This window comes from Acinonyx jubatus, chromosome D3 (assembly GCF_027475565.1).
Source record: "Acinonyx jubatus isolate Ajub_Pintada_27869175 chromosome D3, VMU_Ajub_asm_v1.0, whole genome shotgun sequence".
Taxonomy (NCBI): Eukaryota; Metazoa; Chordata; class Mammalia; order Carnivora; family Felidae; genus Acinonyx; species Acinonyx jubatus.
Window position 1 is genome coordinate 1,724,599 of NC_069392.1, and position 16,768 is coordinate 1,741,366.

Consider the following 16,768-nt stretch of genomic DNA (forward strand, 5'->3'; position numbering starts at 1 on the left):
GGGGGGGGGGGGGGGGGGTGTCCGTCCTCACAGCAGGTTAAGTGTGTCCCACGTGCACGGCTAGCAAGTCCAACCGATCTGAAGCAGGTGCTCAACCCTAACTTCCCAAGATAGTGACGCTCTCACAGAAAACGCCAGAAATCCTCAGGTGACTTGCTTCAGGTACACACACACTTCTCAGCCGAGAGGTTTCCTTTAGAGGTTTAATAGATTTTTGCAACCCTCTGCCTTTCCCGGAGGTGCTGATAGGACACAGCACATCCTCAAACTGCTTTTCACACATCTTGCCTTTCCTACACCCTACCCATGCTCCGTTACTTATTCTGCTCGTGACAGGTCACCAGAAAGGACAAACGCTACCTAAAGGCACCAACGCTCCACACTGTGTGAACCCAAACTCTGCCTCACGGATTTTCCCGATAGACCATCCCGGGTCTGCATTAACTCAATAAGGGCACAGGAGGCTTTCAATGCAAGGCTCCCCCGTTAGGCCGCAGATTTCAATGGAGGGAGAAACATACCCCTCACACGACAGCAATCGTGCTAACTGCTCGGTCCTTCCCACAGAGAATACTATAGATAATTCAGCAAATCCAGACAAAAAGAAGCAACGTATTTTGCAGCAAATTTTTCTTTAAGACTTGTAAATTCTCTCCCACCCCATATTAAACAGGTAAGTGAAGCAGCTTCCAAATTTAACGGTTACAGTTCAGATTCTGAATATTCACATCACGCTGGCATTCCACGTGGGTCACAAACACATGTGCCTTGTGTTAAGGATCTGAATGAAGTTTCATCCCGATGATGAAGAATCTAATCACATTTCAGACTTAAAATCTGGTTTTGAACTAAGCAGTGTAGCACATACAGCGATTCAATCTATTGATAACATTTACTCAATATTGAATTTTCTTCGATTCTACCCTTTGGATCTCATTTTTCCATGTATTTAAGTGATCCTTATCTTTTTAGATAGGAAAGTAATTGTCTAAGGGTAAGCAGACACCTAGACAACTTTGGTAAACTGAACTACAGCAGTCCTCACGTGAGCAAAAGAGCTTACTCAAGACTTAATTGCTACAGCATAGGCGAGGATGGGGCCAAACTCAAACAAGGTAACACTCGTTTCTAAATGTGGAAACCCTACAAAAATAAATGGCTTAAGCCAATGGAATTCTGCAATGCTTTTACGGTCACTGAGAAGCCATTCTAAGATCTACTTTCCTGCTGTTATTTGTGCCCCTGAACCGGCCACAGAAATCCTTTTGGAAAAACCGGGAAGGCTGTGGGGTGTCCAACGGGAATCCTTCATCTTGGGCATCGTTAAAGCTTGGGAATACTTGAAAGCAGCGGGTAAACACAGACCACCTTCCTAGAGACCAACTTTACATCAAACATGGAACATCGAGACAAAATGCAAATAAATGCACAGCTTATACTCATTTTTAACGAGACCTCTCAAGTTCCTACCATCATTTGTATGGTTTCAGTGGACTTCGAGAAGCTCTACATTAGAACATGGTTACTTTTGCCACAAAGTAATAGCAACTGTAATTCTTAAAATACCTACTCGAAACGTCCTTTAATAAAACACGGACCACTTTTACTGAGAGATCACGTACGTCTCAAGCTCTTCCCTAAGTGACGCTACTTAGTCACGAGACAGGGGGGATGAACATCACTGTAGCTTAACCGCACCAACAGTATTCACACCCCATGACAACTTACCAAACAGAATACTAGGGACATCTGTCCTATCGTTTGTGTGAAATGATTCAAACGTACGAAAAAAACAAAAGAATGGAACCTGGAAAACTTCAAACTAAGTGACGCTAACAACATAGCAATTTACACAGTAACATGGCACAATTGTCCCCGTTAGTGGTTTTTAAAATGCTTACCAATCAAGGGATGAGCTCACTTGCTTAGATATTTGAAATACAACTTTATTCTGATTCTAAACGAAAAGGAATGGGAAGGACAGTGACAATGAATTTCACCACTGGATACTGTGACCATAGCAGTCTTATATTTGAAACTCAGGAAGGAAACAACTGCGCTCCGAAACAGCTAAATACGCAGGTCCAAAAAATGAAGGTACTTTTTCAACTGCCACATTCACTCCAAAGCCCATCCGTCTCCTTCATTCAGCATCCCCAAGACGAAGCACACGTTCTGCTCAGCTATGTAATAAAGTGGCAAACACACCGCACCACTGCCATCACAGACAGCTGCCTATAAAACTAGACTTCTGACGCCGGCTCCAGCCGCTCTCACAGGTCGTCGTCCTCGTCCGGGAGAGCAGTCGTCTGAGCAACCTAGGGACAGACACACGCAGTGAGACTCGAGCCACCAGGCGTCCACCGAGGCACGACAAGAGCCGCGCCGGGTGCACAGGCATCTCACCTCTAGATCGTGCTCGTACTGCGCTGCCAACGCCGGGTCCATGACCACCTCTGGCGGGGCAAGAGCGGGCATGGCGACAAACTCCAAGTTAGGGTCTCCGATTAGTTTTCTCGCAAGCCACAGGAAGGGCTTTTCAAAGTTGTAGTTACTTTTGGCAGAAATGTCATAGTACTGTTTAAGAAGGAAGCAAAGTTAGGGGCGCCTGGGTGGCTTAGTCGGTTAAGCATCAGACTTTGGCTCAGGTCACAATCTCACGGTTCGTGGGTTCGAGCCCCGCATCGGGCTCTGTGCTGACAGCTCGGAGCCTGGAGCCTGCTTCGGATTGTGTCTCCCCCTCTCTCTCTGCCCCTCCCCCACTAGTGCTCTCTCTCAAAAATAAATAAAAAAATAAGTTAAAAAAAAGCAAAAACTAGTTACAAAATATCTACTCCTCAGGGATCATCCTAGGGTATTCTCCCAACTAAATAAAATTCCTTTGATCCATACAACACGTGTTTACGCATCACTTTAACGCACCCTATTACTTTGAATTTTATCTTAGACTAAGCCATAATGCAGTAAAGGAGAAGTTTCAAGAAACATACCTGAAGATTCTTCTTTCGGTGAAAGACAATAGATTTTGCCTTAACTTTTCTATCCTTAATGTCCACTTTGTTGCCACACAGCACAATGGGGATGTTTTCACACACTCGTACCAGATCTCGATGCCAGTTAGGCACATTCTTGTAAGTAACCCGTGATGTGACATCAAACATTATAATGGCACACTGGGCTGAAAGAAAGATTGACAGTGACTGTTACCCGCGTAGAACGTCCCACACAGATGACACTGCTAAGGACCACGGGCTTCACTTCAGGGCCAAACCAGGTCATCTACATTGCTCCATTCGTTCTCAAGGCCTCTTCCAAGTCTAAAACTCTTACATCACTGTAACACACAAGATTTAAAATCCCACTTCCTACTCAAGTGTGAATGACCAGCTTGCCATATCCAATCTGTCCCTGTAATACTTCATTAATTCCACCTCGTCCCCAAATCTGAAGTAGATTAACAGTAAGTCAGCATTCCAGACAACTCATCTCCTTTATTCGAAAGGTCTAAGAACCCACTTTTAAAGGTCCTAAAGTGACTAAACATAGCAAAACAGGTTATTCCTTTGGTTAAAAGACTCAAGTCTCAGGGCACCTGGGTGAATCAGTCGGTTCACTCTGACTTTGCTCAGGTCATGATCTCACGGTTTGTGGGTTCGAGCCCTGCATCGGGCTCTGTGCTGACAGCTCAGAGCCCGGAGCTGCTTTGGATTCTATGTCTCCCTCTCTCTCTGCCCCTCCCCTGCTTGCACTCTGTCTCTCAAAAATAAACATTTAAAAAATTGGGGGGGGGGGGTGGGGGAACCCACCAAAACCCTCAAATCTCCATGTTGACCTAGAAGGAAATTCACAGTAAGACAACAGCCACAAGTATGTAGTCTAGTAGCTTTTTAGCTCAAGATGGGGGGGGGGGGGGAGGGGCAAAAAAAAAAAATCCACATATTTGTACATATTCAAAAAAGCTAAAGGTATGAAAGGATTCCCAACAAATTTTTCATCACAGGAGTGAGATTTCAGGAGGCAGTTTCTGTATCCATCTTTGTTTGATACAACAATGTAACTGCGGTCAAACGTTTTACAGAAAAAAAGAAAAACCTCGCAAAACTTAGTACAATTGAAAGAACAACCAGCTACAGCTCGTCCGAAGTTGTTGTTTTATGAAACTCCGTAGAAAACAGCCTGTCCTGAACGGTGCCCATCATGACGCAGCACAGGACTGGGGCAGAACTTTCGAGGTCCTCCCCTCCCTGAGTCAAAGCCCGGGGTGGTCGGCCTGAACAGACCCTCCCCCCCCCAACGCCCCGAAGTCGCCCGGACAACAGCCCCCGCGCAGCGAGGGCCCTACCTTGGATGTAATAGCCGTCTCTGAGCCCCCCGAACTTCTCCTGCCCGGCCGTGTCCCACACGTTGAACTTGATGGGCCCTCTGTTTGTGTGGAACACGAGGGGATGGACCTCCACACCCAAGGTGGCTGCAACACAACACGTCACGTTAGCCCACGAACGCCGCCCCACGCGCATCCCGCACCCGCGTCGCCCCCACATACCTACATACTTCTTCTCAAATTCACCGGTCAGATGACGTTTCACGAACGTAGTCTTCCCGGTACCCCCATCGCCAACCAACACGAGCTGCGGGCAGGCAGATTCTTGAAATAACCCCGACGACGTCTCGGCTCGGGACCCCGGAACCCCGGAACCCCGGGGCCGGCAAGCCCTCTGCGGACACGCTAACTTTGCGGATCCCGGGGGCGCTCCGAAAACAAAGGCCTCCCCCCCCACCACCACGGCGGCCGCGCCGGCCGAGCGATGATGACTCGGACAAATCAAACTTGGGCACCGCAGCGTCCCCGCGCGTTCCGGGGAGCCCGCACCCCCACCCGCCGCCGGGGCCCAGGACGAACGGCTGCAGCGGCACGGAGGCGGCCAGCAGGCGTTCGGGGCCGCCCCGCCCGCGGACCCCGCGTGTCCCCGCGGGCAGCACCCACCCCCGAGGACGACCTACTTTGAACTGGACTTGGGGCTCTCCCTGGGCAGCCATCGCGCTGGTGCTGCGGAGCAAAGAGAAAGAAATGGGGCGGGCGGCGCGGCCGGGGAGCCACATGGCCCGGCCCGCCCCACGTGCCCGGGCCCACAAAGGGGCGCCGACGGCCGGGCCCCACGCGCGCACACCCCGGCCGGGGCGGGGGCCGCGCGCGCTCCAGGCGGCGGCGGCGGGCTGCGCTCCTCCCGCCCGGCCGGCCGTCCGCGGGGCCTGGCGCCGAGCCCGCGGGGGAGGCCGCGCGGGGCGGGAGGCCGGGAGGCCAGGCGGGCGGAGGCCGGGACCGCACAGTGCCCGCCCGATCGCGCGCTCGGCCCGCCGCCCGGCCCTCTGCCGCCGCCTGGGCCTCCCGCCGCTCCCGGGCCCGCCGCCCGTCCCCCGACCCGCCGCCCAGGCCCCACCGCGGTCGCGTCCCAGCGCCGGCCTGCGGCCTCCACCGCGGGGGGAAGGGGAGAGCCCCTTCGCCGCCGCCGCCCTGGCCCTGGCCCCACGCGGCCGCCGGCGCCCCGGCCCAGGCCGCCGCCCTCCCAGGCCCCCGCGAAGCCCCTGCTTTCGACCCTGCGGCCCTGCGGCCCCCGGCCCGGCCCCAGCTCACTACCTTCCAGAAGCGTCTCCGGCCCGTCTGACTGAGGGCTGGAAAGATGGCGGAAGCGCAATTCAAATGCCCGGAGACGCAGCCGACGCCGGCGCGCGCCGAGGGAGGGCGGGGCAACGGCGCCGCGCCGCTCCCACGTGGCCCGGCGCGCGCGCGCACGCACGCCGCGGGCTCGGGCGGCCACACCCGTCGGCCTGGCGCGGAGGGAAAGACACGCGGGGCGGCGGGCGCGGGCGGGCGCGGGCGGGCGCGGGACGCAGGGCGGGCGCGCGCACGCCCGCCCGCCCGCGGGGGCCGCATGCGCCGGCCCGGAGGGCGGGTTCCCGCGCGCGCGCATGCGCCGACGGCGTCGCGGCGCGCCCTGCTGCGGCCGCGCTACGGAACCGGGAGCGGAGGGCAGGCCCCTTGGGCGGGAAACTCGCGGGGAGCGGCCCACACAAAGCCCCCAGGGCTCCCCAGCCGGGGGGGCTCGCCCTGCCCACGCGGCACAGCGGTCCGCACGTTGGGGTGCGTGCCACGCCTACGCCCCTGCGCTTCGTCCCCTAGACCCACGGCGCCTTCTCTGTGTCCCCCAGCCCCTTTTCTATCTTGTCCCACCCCAGCCCTTCCCTCCCACACCTCTCGGCCCCTTACTCCCACACACCCCCTTCCCCATCCCACGCCCCTTTCATTCACTCCCTTCTTTTGCTCCCCTCGACCCCCTGTCCCTTCCCTGTGTTTCCAGTTCCCCCCCACCCCCCACCTCCGTGTCCCTGGCCTCAACCAGGACCTCCTGGGGGGATAAAGGACGCAAAGACTTGCATTTTCCCTCCTTGAAAAGCCAGCCACCCTTTCCTTAAAGCTTCTAATCGGCCAGCGGCTTTGGTGACAGTATCCTGCAAACAGGATGATGAAATTGTGTTTTCAACTTTGGCAGCTCTTATCCTAGTTACAAACGTGGATCCAATCGATGAGTGTTTAGGTTCCCGACTCTGGAGGGGATTAAGCTGTCAAAGAGTGCAGACGGGATCCATCTGTGCAGTCAGCACTCACATGCTGCGGGGGGACACCCACCTCAGAGGGTCAATATAGGTAGAAAATGAGATAAGCCACCGGCCCAACCAGTGTTGATGGTTATTACCATCCGTTGGTGTTTAGCAAGGGTGTGGGCCGGAGGGAGTCCTCCGACCCCTTATCCTAAATCGAAGGCCGGTTTTTGGCGTTTGTGTAGACAGCCACAGATTCTCCTTAACCCACCTCTCCTTGGTCCTCTCTGGAAGCCAAGCATCCACACTCGCAGCAAGAGCAGGCAGCCGATGGCCCCATCAGAATTGTCAAGTTGCTCAGAGAGGATTCCACCGCGGGGACTCTTCCCGGAGCGAAGAGAACCCAAGTGACCGAGGAGTTAGCCGCCTAGTCCTGAGTGCACTTTGCAAGCGAGCCTGTTGGGAACACAAGTGACGTGAATTGGGCACAACACTTCTGAGAATCTGCCTGCTGGGCACTCGAGTCCCAGTGCCCCAAAGGACCCTCAGGAAAACCAGCAGACCCTCCACGCTACTGGTGGCACTGGTAAAACATCAATGCTGAAAGCTGGTGACCCTCTACTTTCATTTCTGGAGAGGTTCCCTGGAGTTAAGCTCACCCATATGCACAGAGAGACAGTATCATCGTGCTTACTGTAACACAATAATAACAAAAACAGAACTTCCATACATATCCATTGATAGGGAAACATACAAATATTTAACTGATTTAACTGGACTACTGTACAGCATCTAAAAGGAAGCGAGTTCATCTGTATCAAAAGGGTTAGATCTCAAAGGATAATGAGAAGAGAAGCAAGTTCAAGAAAGATGTGATCATACCTTCATACAGTCTATAGTTGTATATAGGGATCGTATAGTAGAACACCATTTACGTAAACTTGTATAGACACAAAACCATATTCTTGGACGTATGTAGGTAAATTTCTAAAAATTGACTGCAAGGGTGTGTAGCCTGAAATCTGATGCTGCTGTTTCGAAAGAGAGTAGACAGCTAGGGTGTGATGGAGGTGGGCAGTCAAAGAAGACTACTTACAGGGTTCCATTTCTTTTGTTAAAAGAAGGTAATTGAGGCAAATATGACAACATATTAACCGTTGTGTAACTCTAGGTGGTGAGAGCACCCATGTTTCTACCTTTTGGCATTTTTGAAAAAATTTCTTCCCATAAAGAGCGCCAAGGGGAAATATGTCGAACCCCCCAGCTCTAACAATTGCTGTGGCTTTGCAGTTTACAGAGGTACTTCCTCATGTCTGCCACCCGACAGGGATTGCACACCCCTGCTTAACCTGTAGTTTCCAATATTGCAGGCAAAGAAGTAGCAGAATTACAAAAAAAAAAAAAAAAATGCAGAAAGAGTACAAGGAATTTTACCGGAGTATTACCTCTTAGTTTCCCAAATGTTAACATGAGTTCTCCTTCCTTCTCTCAGTACTTGTCTCACCGTATATATGATTTTTAAAATACGTGTAGGATTTTTGTTCTCTGGGATGTTTGAGAGCAAACAGCACATAGGATGCCTCTCAGTGTGCATTTCTTAAAACCAAGGACATTCTGTTACATCACCACTGCCGAATTACCCAAATCAGGAAATTAACTCTGCTGCAATCCTGTTATCTCCTCTGCAGACCTGGATGGCCCCTTACTTGTCTCACTTCTATCCTATATCTGGTGGGGGATCCGTTTGGGATTAGGTGTTACCTTTAGCTGTGAGGTCTGTTCTGTTTCTTTGCATCCAAAGCATTAACTCCGTCTTCGTGTTTTGTGACCTTGACACTTCTGCAGACTATTTTGTAGGCCAAGTCTTTTGTAGGATGCCCTCCGATTGGATTTTCTGGCATTTCCTCTGGATTGGACTCAGGTTATGCAGTTTGGGTTGGGACCCCTCAGGAATGACGTTATGTCCTTCTCAGTGCATCTTTTCAGGAGGCACAGAGTGATCCTTGTGGAACATTTCAGACCATCCTTCTCTTTGACACTGTGATGGTTTTCTGGATCACACTGATACATGACATCTGTGGCCGTCCAGGCCCTACTTTGCTACCCCATCTCCAGCTCCATTCCCTGTAACCCTGCGGCAGCCACACAAGCCTTCCTGAATCTTACCTCCGCCAAGTTTGCTACTGCCTTAGGGCCTTTGCTCTTAGTGCTCCCTCTGCCTCAAATGCTCTTCATATCATTGCCTGACTGGCTCCCTCTCACCCTTCAGGTCACAGATCCAATGTCACTTCCTAAGGAAAGCCCACCCTGACCACCGTTTCTAAAATGGCGTCACCACAGCAGACATTTCCCATGTCAACCCCGACTAGATTTTCTCCAAAGCACTTACCACTAGCTGGAAATAGCTTGCTTAATGATTCACATGCTCACTTTTTTTACCTTTCTTTCCCTCCCTAGAATAAACAAAGCACCTTGCCTGGCATGATGTTCAACATATCTAGCGCAGGGCCTGGCATGTAATGGGTGCTCAACAAATATCTGTTGAGTTGGTGGGTGAATCACTCTTGAGCCCATTGGAATACAGAAAGAGTAAGCAGCAGCAGCAGCAGCATGATATGATAATAAAATAAAGGCAGTTTACATAGAAGCTTATTAGGATTCTAATATGCTACTTCACATCGAAGACGAATTAAGCAAGTAACAAACATTTACCAAATACAGGGCCACCCTTTTCTATCTGTGCAGTTTCCATCACCTCCCTTGACTTGGCGAACCAGTAAGGAAGGTATTCTGAAAGACTCCATTTTCTAATTCATTCATCGATAGTAGCGATAATGTGTCAAACGAGATCATTTCTTCACTGGACACAAAAATTTTTTTGACGTAGGGAGCACATTGATGGTACTTCTTGGCATTTGCACAGCCGTCACGTTCCCCTGAAGCCAAACTGGAGAGACTGGTCGTATACTCATGCCAAACATCCATCCAGCTTCTTCTATCCAACAACCAGGGCAGGGCAGAGGGTACGTGTTGGTAGCCCAGGAACGAAATCCAGCCTTCAGGTGTGGTTTGTGCTATCTCGGGGCGGCTCACGACATGCCGTGTATCTAAACTAGTTGCCAGCAACATGTGATGGTTTTTAACATGAGTCTGCAAATTCTTTGGTGCTTCTGTCTCCAAGAGGTTGAGCCTGATTCTCCTCTCCCTGAGTGTCGGCGGGACTTAGTGACCCCTAGCAAAGGGAGGATGGCTGAAGGGACCGTGAGTGACGTTTGAGACTTAAGTCATAGAGGCTCTGTGACTTCGGCCTTGCTCTCTTGGGTCACTCACTCCGAGGAGGACACTGTGGGGACAAGCACAGCCCTGTGGACAGGTTGGTGAGGAAGAGTTGAGCCCCTGCAAAGACCCCGCGGGGCCTTGCCCGCACGTGGTGAGGGCGTCTTGAACGTGACCTTCCGGCCCCCGGTCAGGTCGGGCCTTGCCCGCATCTTTCCTGCAGTTTCACGAGGCGGAGTCACAACCACCCAGTGAAGCCACTCCTGAAATCCTGACTCTGGGAAGCCATGTGAGATTTATTGTTTATTGTTGTTTCCAACGGTAACTTCTGATACAATTTGCCCCTTGAGGGATGATGGGTCTAGGACACAAAAAGGAAAGATAGTTTGCATAAAAATCCAGAGAGCTGGTTTCTTTTGAAAGTCAAGGTTGGGAGCCCCTGGGCCTGCTTTCCTGCGTGGCCACAAGCATCTGGAGGTCAATACCCCCTGCGCGCCCCCTTTGCCCCCCAGGGGCAAACACTGCCATTTGCCTCAGGTCTGCCTCTCCCTATTTAGGTCTCAGACAGGAGACCTCGTCCTCTGACACCGAGCCTGCTCTACTCACTTACCTGCCTGAGTCCTGAAGGGCCGGGGTTCACAACCTCTAGTTTAGTGAGTCTAAGAGATGAAAAAAGACACAGATTCGTTCATTCACTCAGCTAATATCTAGTTAGCACCTACTATGTACCAGGCATTCCCCAAGGTCTAGGGCAGGGAACAAAACAGATCCAAAAGGTGTTGGCCTCTGGGAGCTTTCATCCTAGAAGGAAGAAACAGGAAGTAGACTTGGTTAAGGGAGTCAAATATATAGGATAGTGATGATTGCTAAGTGAAAATAAAGCAGGTACAGAAGGTACGGAATGTCAGAGGAAGGGGAGAGAGACCTAAGGTAGAGACATTTGAGCAAAGGCCTGTAGAAGGTGAGGGGGAAAAAAAAAACCCACAACACATAGATATCTGAGGAAGGATAATTCCAGAGAGGGAGTATGGCACGTGCAAAGGCCCTGAGGTAGAACCCTGCCTGGAGTTGTCAGGGACAGCGAGGAGGCATGTGGCTGGAGCAGATCAGCAGATGTTATGAGGGACCCCCGTTCAGACCATGTTTCTGTGTAAACTCAGTGTCTTAGAATGAGTGCAAGGAGCCTCTTGTATTAAGAACAATGGTTGTTTCTTTATACCGAGAGGAACCTTCAAAGCTGACTACTGGCAGTCCACAGTGGGACAGAATGCTCTCTGTGAAAGAAGTTTTCACTCTGTGTCCTGTGTGACTTTAGGGGAGTCTGGTCCAAGAAAGAGGATAGAAAATGCCATAAGAGAACACAGGTATGTAATAGAACAAAACAGGTTTGTTTGTTTTTGTAATTTTTTTTTAACATTTATTTTTTATTTTTGAGACAGAGAGAGACAGAGCATGAACGGGGGAGGGTCAGAGAGAGAGGGAGACACAGAATCTGAAACAGGCTCCAGGCTCTGAGCAGTCAGCACAGAGCCCGACACGGGGCTCGAACTCACAGACCGCGAGATCGTGACCTGAGCTGAAGTCGGACACTTAACCGACTGAGCCACCCAGGCGCCCCTTGTTTTTTTTTTTTTTTTTTTAACATTTATTTATTATTGAGAGACAGAGAGAGACAGAGCATGAGCATGGGAGGGGCAGAGAGAGAGGGAGACACAGAATCTGAAGCAGGCTCCAGGCTCTGAGCTGTCAGCACAGAGCCCGATGCGGGGCTCGAACGCCTGAACCGTGAGATCATGACCTGAGCCCAAGTCGGACGCTTAACCTACTAAGCCACCCAGGCACCCCCAAAACAGGTTTTTTTCCTAAAAAAATAAGGTTATTTACACCTATTGTTTAAAAAAATTTTTTAATGTCTATTTATTTTTGAGAGAGAGACAGAGAGAGAGAGAGAGAGAGAGAGAGTGTGCTCATAAGCAGGGGAGGGCCAGAGAGACAGGGGGAGACACAGAATCCAAAGCAGGCTCCAGGCTCTGAGCTGTCCTCACAGAGCCTGAGGTGGGGCTCGAACCCACAAACCATAAAGTCATGACCTGAGCTGAAGTCGGACATTTAACTGACTGAACCACCCAGGCGTCCCTGGAACAAAACAGTTCTAGTCAGGGGTTGTGACAGGCTGGGGGCACTTCAGACGGCTCTAAATACCTACGTATCTGTGTATTTATCTAGACAGTCCAGCTACTACCCAGATGGTTATATTCACCTTCGGATAGAGAGACATAGACCTAGTGTCTGTACAACACACAGCATAGTATCCGTACAGCATCTGTATGTATGTACTTACAGTACCCATATATGGAAGGATATATAGATGTTTATATGTGGACACATAGATGCGCAACTTCTATCAAAACTTCCAGTGTATGTATTTTTCTAGTGTATCTTTAAATGTCTATGTATTTAAATTTTCAGTACGTGTTTTTTTCAGGGTTTCACAAAGTGTGGTACATCTTAAATGCCTACTTTTAACAAACTAGTTCTTATAAGACAGGGTAATCACTGATGCAGCATGACTGTGCTATTTAGAAGATAATTACAGGGTGTCTTCGTTTCCCCGGGTGCCGTAAAAAATACCGCAAACTAGATGCCTTAAAATAACGGAAACTTTTTCCCACACTCTCCTGGAAGTCTGAAATCAAGGTGCTGGGAGGGCCATGCTCTCTCGGAAGGCTCCAGGGAGAGTCCGTCCCAGGCTTTTCTCTTAGCTTCTGATAGTGCCATCCCTGGCCATCCCTGGCTCATCGATGGTGCCCTGCATCTCCTGGGTTATCTGGGAGCAGCCTTCCTGCCACGTCGTGTGGCCTTCCCTCTGTGTGTCTGTGTCCTAATCTCTTCTGATGAGGGCACCGGGTGTAAGGGATCAGGGCCCACCCTAACGACCACACCTCTTAACTCGCTCACCCTATTTCCAAATGAGGTCACACACATAGGTATGGGGGGCGGTTAGGACTTCAGCATATCTTTCTGGGGGACACAATTCAACCATAACACAGGGCTTATCAAAAATTGTATAAAATCAGAGTGACCTTTGGCAGAACGGCTCAGCACCGGGGCACCAGCTTCGGGTGGTGCGATGAGTGTTTCCTTCCTTGGATCCTGACCGCGTGTCTCAGAACTGCCCGCGTGTAACATCTGCTCGCGTGCCTGGAGGCTGGGGAAATGGCAGCGCTGTGTGTCCTTTGATGTTACCGTCTGACTTACGTGATAAGTCAGATGTTAATCAAGCTTTCCACCATCAACAGATATTGGGGTGTGTTTTAGCCTTTTTCCCAGTAAAACAATGCGGCAGTTAATGTCCTTAAACTTACAGATGTGTAACCTGGGGCTTTTATAGCTACGACACTTTAGATTTCTCAACAGGAATTGGTAGGTCAAAGGGATGTGTGTCTCTATTTCTGTTTTTCCCTAGAAATTGGGGAAATAGTGCCACACTGTAGTTTTACTGTGTTGTTGCTTTTTAAGATTTTACTTGTAAGCGATCTCTACACCCCATGTGGGGCTCGAACTCACAACCCTGAGATCAAGAGTCGCACACTCCTCCAACCGAGCCCGCGTAGCCTTGTCCCTCTGCAGTTTTACTCAGCATTTCCTGATTATCAGGGATATGTGTATCTTTTCATCCCCTTGGGCTCCCACGTCAGCCCACAGGCCAGAGGGTGGCTCCTCGGGAATGATCGATCATAGCACTTCATGTATCTTTATTGGTCTCAAACAAAAGCCACGAGTCATGGTCTATGATGTTTTTAATCCTGTGTCCTTCCCGTTTACATCCAGGGATACATAAGATAATTCTCTGAAAAATAAGCCACGCGTATGTGTAGTGGGCAGAATAATGCCCTCCGGGGATGTCTGTGCTCCGGTCCCAAGAGCCCCTGACTGTGTAGCCTTCCCCAACAGGGACCATCATAAAGTTCTTTCCAGAGTAAATAAATATATTTACAGCCCCATCTTTAAAAAGGTAGTCTGTTCTAAGCTTAGCATTACGGTAAGTTAAACAAGGCAACTGCATTTCCAAATTCCTTGGAAAGCTTATCCTCATTCACATTTAGGATCAGGGCCCGGGGAATTCTTCCAGTTATGATCAGAACAAACACTACGGTCAACTGACAATCCTTCTTCAGGATTCTGACTTTGAATGGATTTTTTTTTAATGTTTTTATTTATTATTGAGAGAGAGAGAGACAGAGCACGAGCAGGGGAGGGGCAGAGAGAGGCAGGAGACACAGAATCCGAAGCAGGCTCCAGGCCTGCCTCCAGTCACTCAACCAACTGAGCCACCCAGGCGCCCCTTGAATGGATTTTTAATGCGCGCCTGGGTGGCTCAGTTAGCTAAGCATCCAACTTTGGCTCAGGTCATGATCTCGCAGTTCATGGGTTCAAGCCCTGTGTCAGGCTCTGTGCTGACAGCTGAGCCTGGAGACTGCTTTGGATTCTGTGTCTTTCTCTCTCTCTGCCCCTCCCCCACTCACACTCTGTCTCTCTCTTTCCAAGAAATAAACATTAAAAAAGTAAAAAAATAAAAAATAAAATTTCCCTTACTGTTTCTTTAAGTCCAATAAAAATAAGTTAATTTAGATTCACTGAATTTTAAAATAGGCAGGGACCTTGCTGGGTTCAAATCCAGACTCTGGCCCCAAGTTCAGTATCCTGTACCTTTCCATAACTCGCCCACCACAGTAATGAAATCTACTTCAGAATGGGTACACGTACAAAAGCAAGTTTTATGGCATAACTTTTTCATTTACTTAACAAATATTTATTTAACACTTCATATGTGCTAGGCCCCCTTCTCAGTGTTGAGGATAATTAGGGAGTAGTGGACACAAATCCCTGCCTTCAATGGAGTGAGTATTCCAGAGGAAAAGGACAAATAATAAACAGCAAACACAATACATGTGTATATGATGTGGGTCATCAGAGGGCTGTAGGCACTATGAGGGGAAACGGGCAGAATAAGGGGTTTGGAGTATGAAGGAGGGAGTGCAATTTCTTTTTTTTTAATTTTAAATATTTATTTATTTTTGAGAGAGAGAGAGAGAGAGAGAGAGAGAGAGAGAATCCAAAGCAGGCTCCAGACTCTGAGCCGTCAGCGAAGATCCGGATGTGGGGCTTAAACCCATGAGCCATGAGATCTTGACCAGAGCCAAAGTCAGATGCCTAACCAATAAGCCACCCGGGTGTCCAGGGAGTGCAATTTTTAACAGGGTGGGGCAGGACAGGCCTCACAGAAAAGGCGTCATTGGATCAAAATCTTTTTATCTTATTTTATTTTTTTATTAAAAAAATTTTTTTTAATGTTTTTATTTATTTTTGAGACAGAGAGACACAGAGCATGAACAGGGGAGGGGCAGAGAGAGAGGGAGACACAGAATCCGAAGCAGGCTCCAGGCTCCGAGCTGTCAGCACAGACCCTGATGCGGGGCTCAAACTCACAGACCGTGAGATCATGACTTGAGCCGAAGTCGGACGCTCAACCGACTGAGCCACCCAGGTGCCCCTGGATCAAAATCCTGAAGGAAGCAAGAGACCAAGCTACCTAGTTGTCTGGGGATAGAGTGTTGAGACAGGCACAGCCAGTGCAAAGGCCCTGAGGTAGAATGAGGCTGGGAGTGAGTGGAGGAAAGGGTCCTGCAAAATGAGACTCTGGAGGTACGAGGAATGGTTAGCCGGTGCGGGACCTTCCACCAAGGCGGTGCAGGCGGTGCAGGTGGTGCGGTTTCGGGAGAAAGCCTGTCCAAGGTGTCAGTACCTAAAGCTCCACCCAGTTCCTCTCTGCAGCCGGGCTGAACTACTCACCAAAATGTTCACGATTTTTAAAAATACATAAAAGGAGGAGCGCCTGGGTGGCTCAATTGGGCCTGCGACTTCGGCTCAGGTCATGATCTCAGGGTTCATGGGTTCGAGCCCCGCGTCGGGCTCTGTGCTGACGGCTCCGAGCCTGGAGCCCGCTTCGGATTCTGTGTGTCTCTCTTTCCGTCTCTGCCCCTCCCCCGCTGGAGCTCTGTCAGCCTCTCAAAAATAAAGATTAAAAAAAATTAAAAAAACATAAATGAGTATGAAAGCACAAAAGCAGAAAAACATTAGCAAGAAGGGACGAATGGCACATCTGCTTGAACAGGCAAGACGAAGCCTTGGCCCCCCTCCACCCCAGATCCCTCGGCTTCCTCACTCAGGCCCCGCCCCCACCGTCCCTCCCCCACCCCTTCTATCTCCCGCCCCACAGGCCCCGCCCCTCCACAGGGCCCGCCCCCTTCCCTTCCGGCTAGGTCTGTTCCCGCCCCACCAGGCTCCGCCCCTCACAGGCCCCGCCCTCTCCCTCTTCCGGCGCGGTGTGTCCCCCGCCCCGCAGGCCCCGCCCTTGCCCCAGGCCCCGCCTTCTCTCCGCCCGGCCTCGTCGGTTCCCCGCCCCACCAGGCCCCGCCCGGCCCCGCCCCTCCCCTCCGGCCGCGGCATTCCCGCAGGAAGGCTCCCGCAGGCTGCGTGGGCCCGGGCGCGGCGCGGCCGGGCATGCGCAGAGCGCACGGGCGCGGTTGCCGTGGCAGCGCCGGCCCGAGGGGAGGGCGGCGGGAGGGCGCGGTGCGGAGCCGGCGACCGGCAGGCTGAGGCGGCGGCGCGTCCACCGAGAGCCCGAGGCGGCCGGAGGCGGCGCCGGGCAGGCCTGAGCGGCGGGGCGCGGCGCCCGGGCCCGTGGGGATGCGGGACCGGCTGCCGGACCTGACGGCGGTGAGCGGCGGGCGGGCGGCAGATAGCGGTTCGGGCTGGGCGCGGCGGGGCGGGGTGCGGGGGGCTCGGGGCGGCCGGAGGTGGGGGCGGAGGGGAGAGTAGCGGGCGGGGGGCG

At 51.4% G+C, this 16,768-nt stretch overlaps 2 protein-coding genes across 7 annotated transcripts in view; one reads left to right on the plus strand and one right to left on the minus strand.

The window, feature by feature from the left end:
- Nucleotides 1-1,925: 1,925 nt before the first annotated feature.
- On the minus strand, nt 1,926-5,747 carry RAN (RAN, member RAS oncogene family). Its single transcript, XM_053205939.1, has 7 exons — nt 5,636-5,747; nt 5,002-5,047; nt 4,544-4,628; nt 4,343-4,468; nt 2,991-3,178; nt 2,407-2,577; nt 1,926-2,318 (listed from the first exon to the last, which is right to left on the minus strand). The coding sequence occupies exons 2-7, from the start codon at nt 5,035-5,037 to the stop codon at nt 2,274-2,276; spliced, it is 651 nt and encodes a 216-aa protein (XP_053061914.1). The 5' UTR covers nt 5,038-5,047; nt 5,636-5,747; the 3' UTR covers nt 1,926-2,273.
- A 10,618-nt stretch (nt 5,748-16,365) lies between these two features.
- The window catches only part of STX2 (syntaxin 2), a 78,566-nt gene continuing 78,163 nt past the window's right edge, over nt 16,366-16,768 (plus strand). For 2 of the 6 annotated variants that reach the window (XM_053206416.1, XM_053206415.1), the window contains exon 1: nt 16,366-16,653. In XM_053206416.1, coding sequence (XP_053062391.1) covers nt 16,624-16,653 — 30 coding nt within the window. In that variant the 5' untranslated portion in view covers nt 16,366-16,623. The remainder of the gene's footprint in view (nt 16,654-16,768) is intronic. The other 4 variants (XM_053206419.1, XM_053206418.1, XM_027044370.2 and 1 more) reach the window with 3 other exon arrangements.

Bases quoted from the DNA above. Each gene is read 5' to 3' on its own strand.
- RAN (XM_053205939.1), bottom strand. From the start codon at position 5,037: ATGGCTGCCCAGGGAGAGCCCCAAGTCCAGTTCAAA. The intron at 2,578-2,990 runs GTATGTTTCTTG...CTTCTTAAACAG, and splicing joins ACCGAAAGAAGAATCTTCAG to TACTATGACATTTCTGCCAA. The intron at 2,319-2,406 runs GTGAGATGCCTG...GTCTGTCCCTAG, and splicing joins AGTACGAGCACGATCTAGAG to GTTGCTCAGACGACTGCTCT.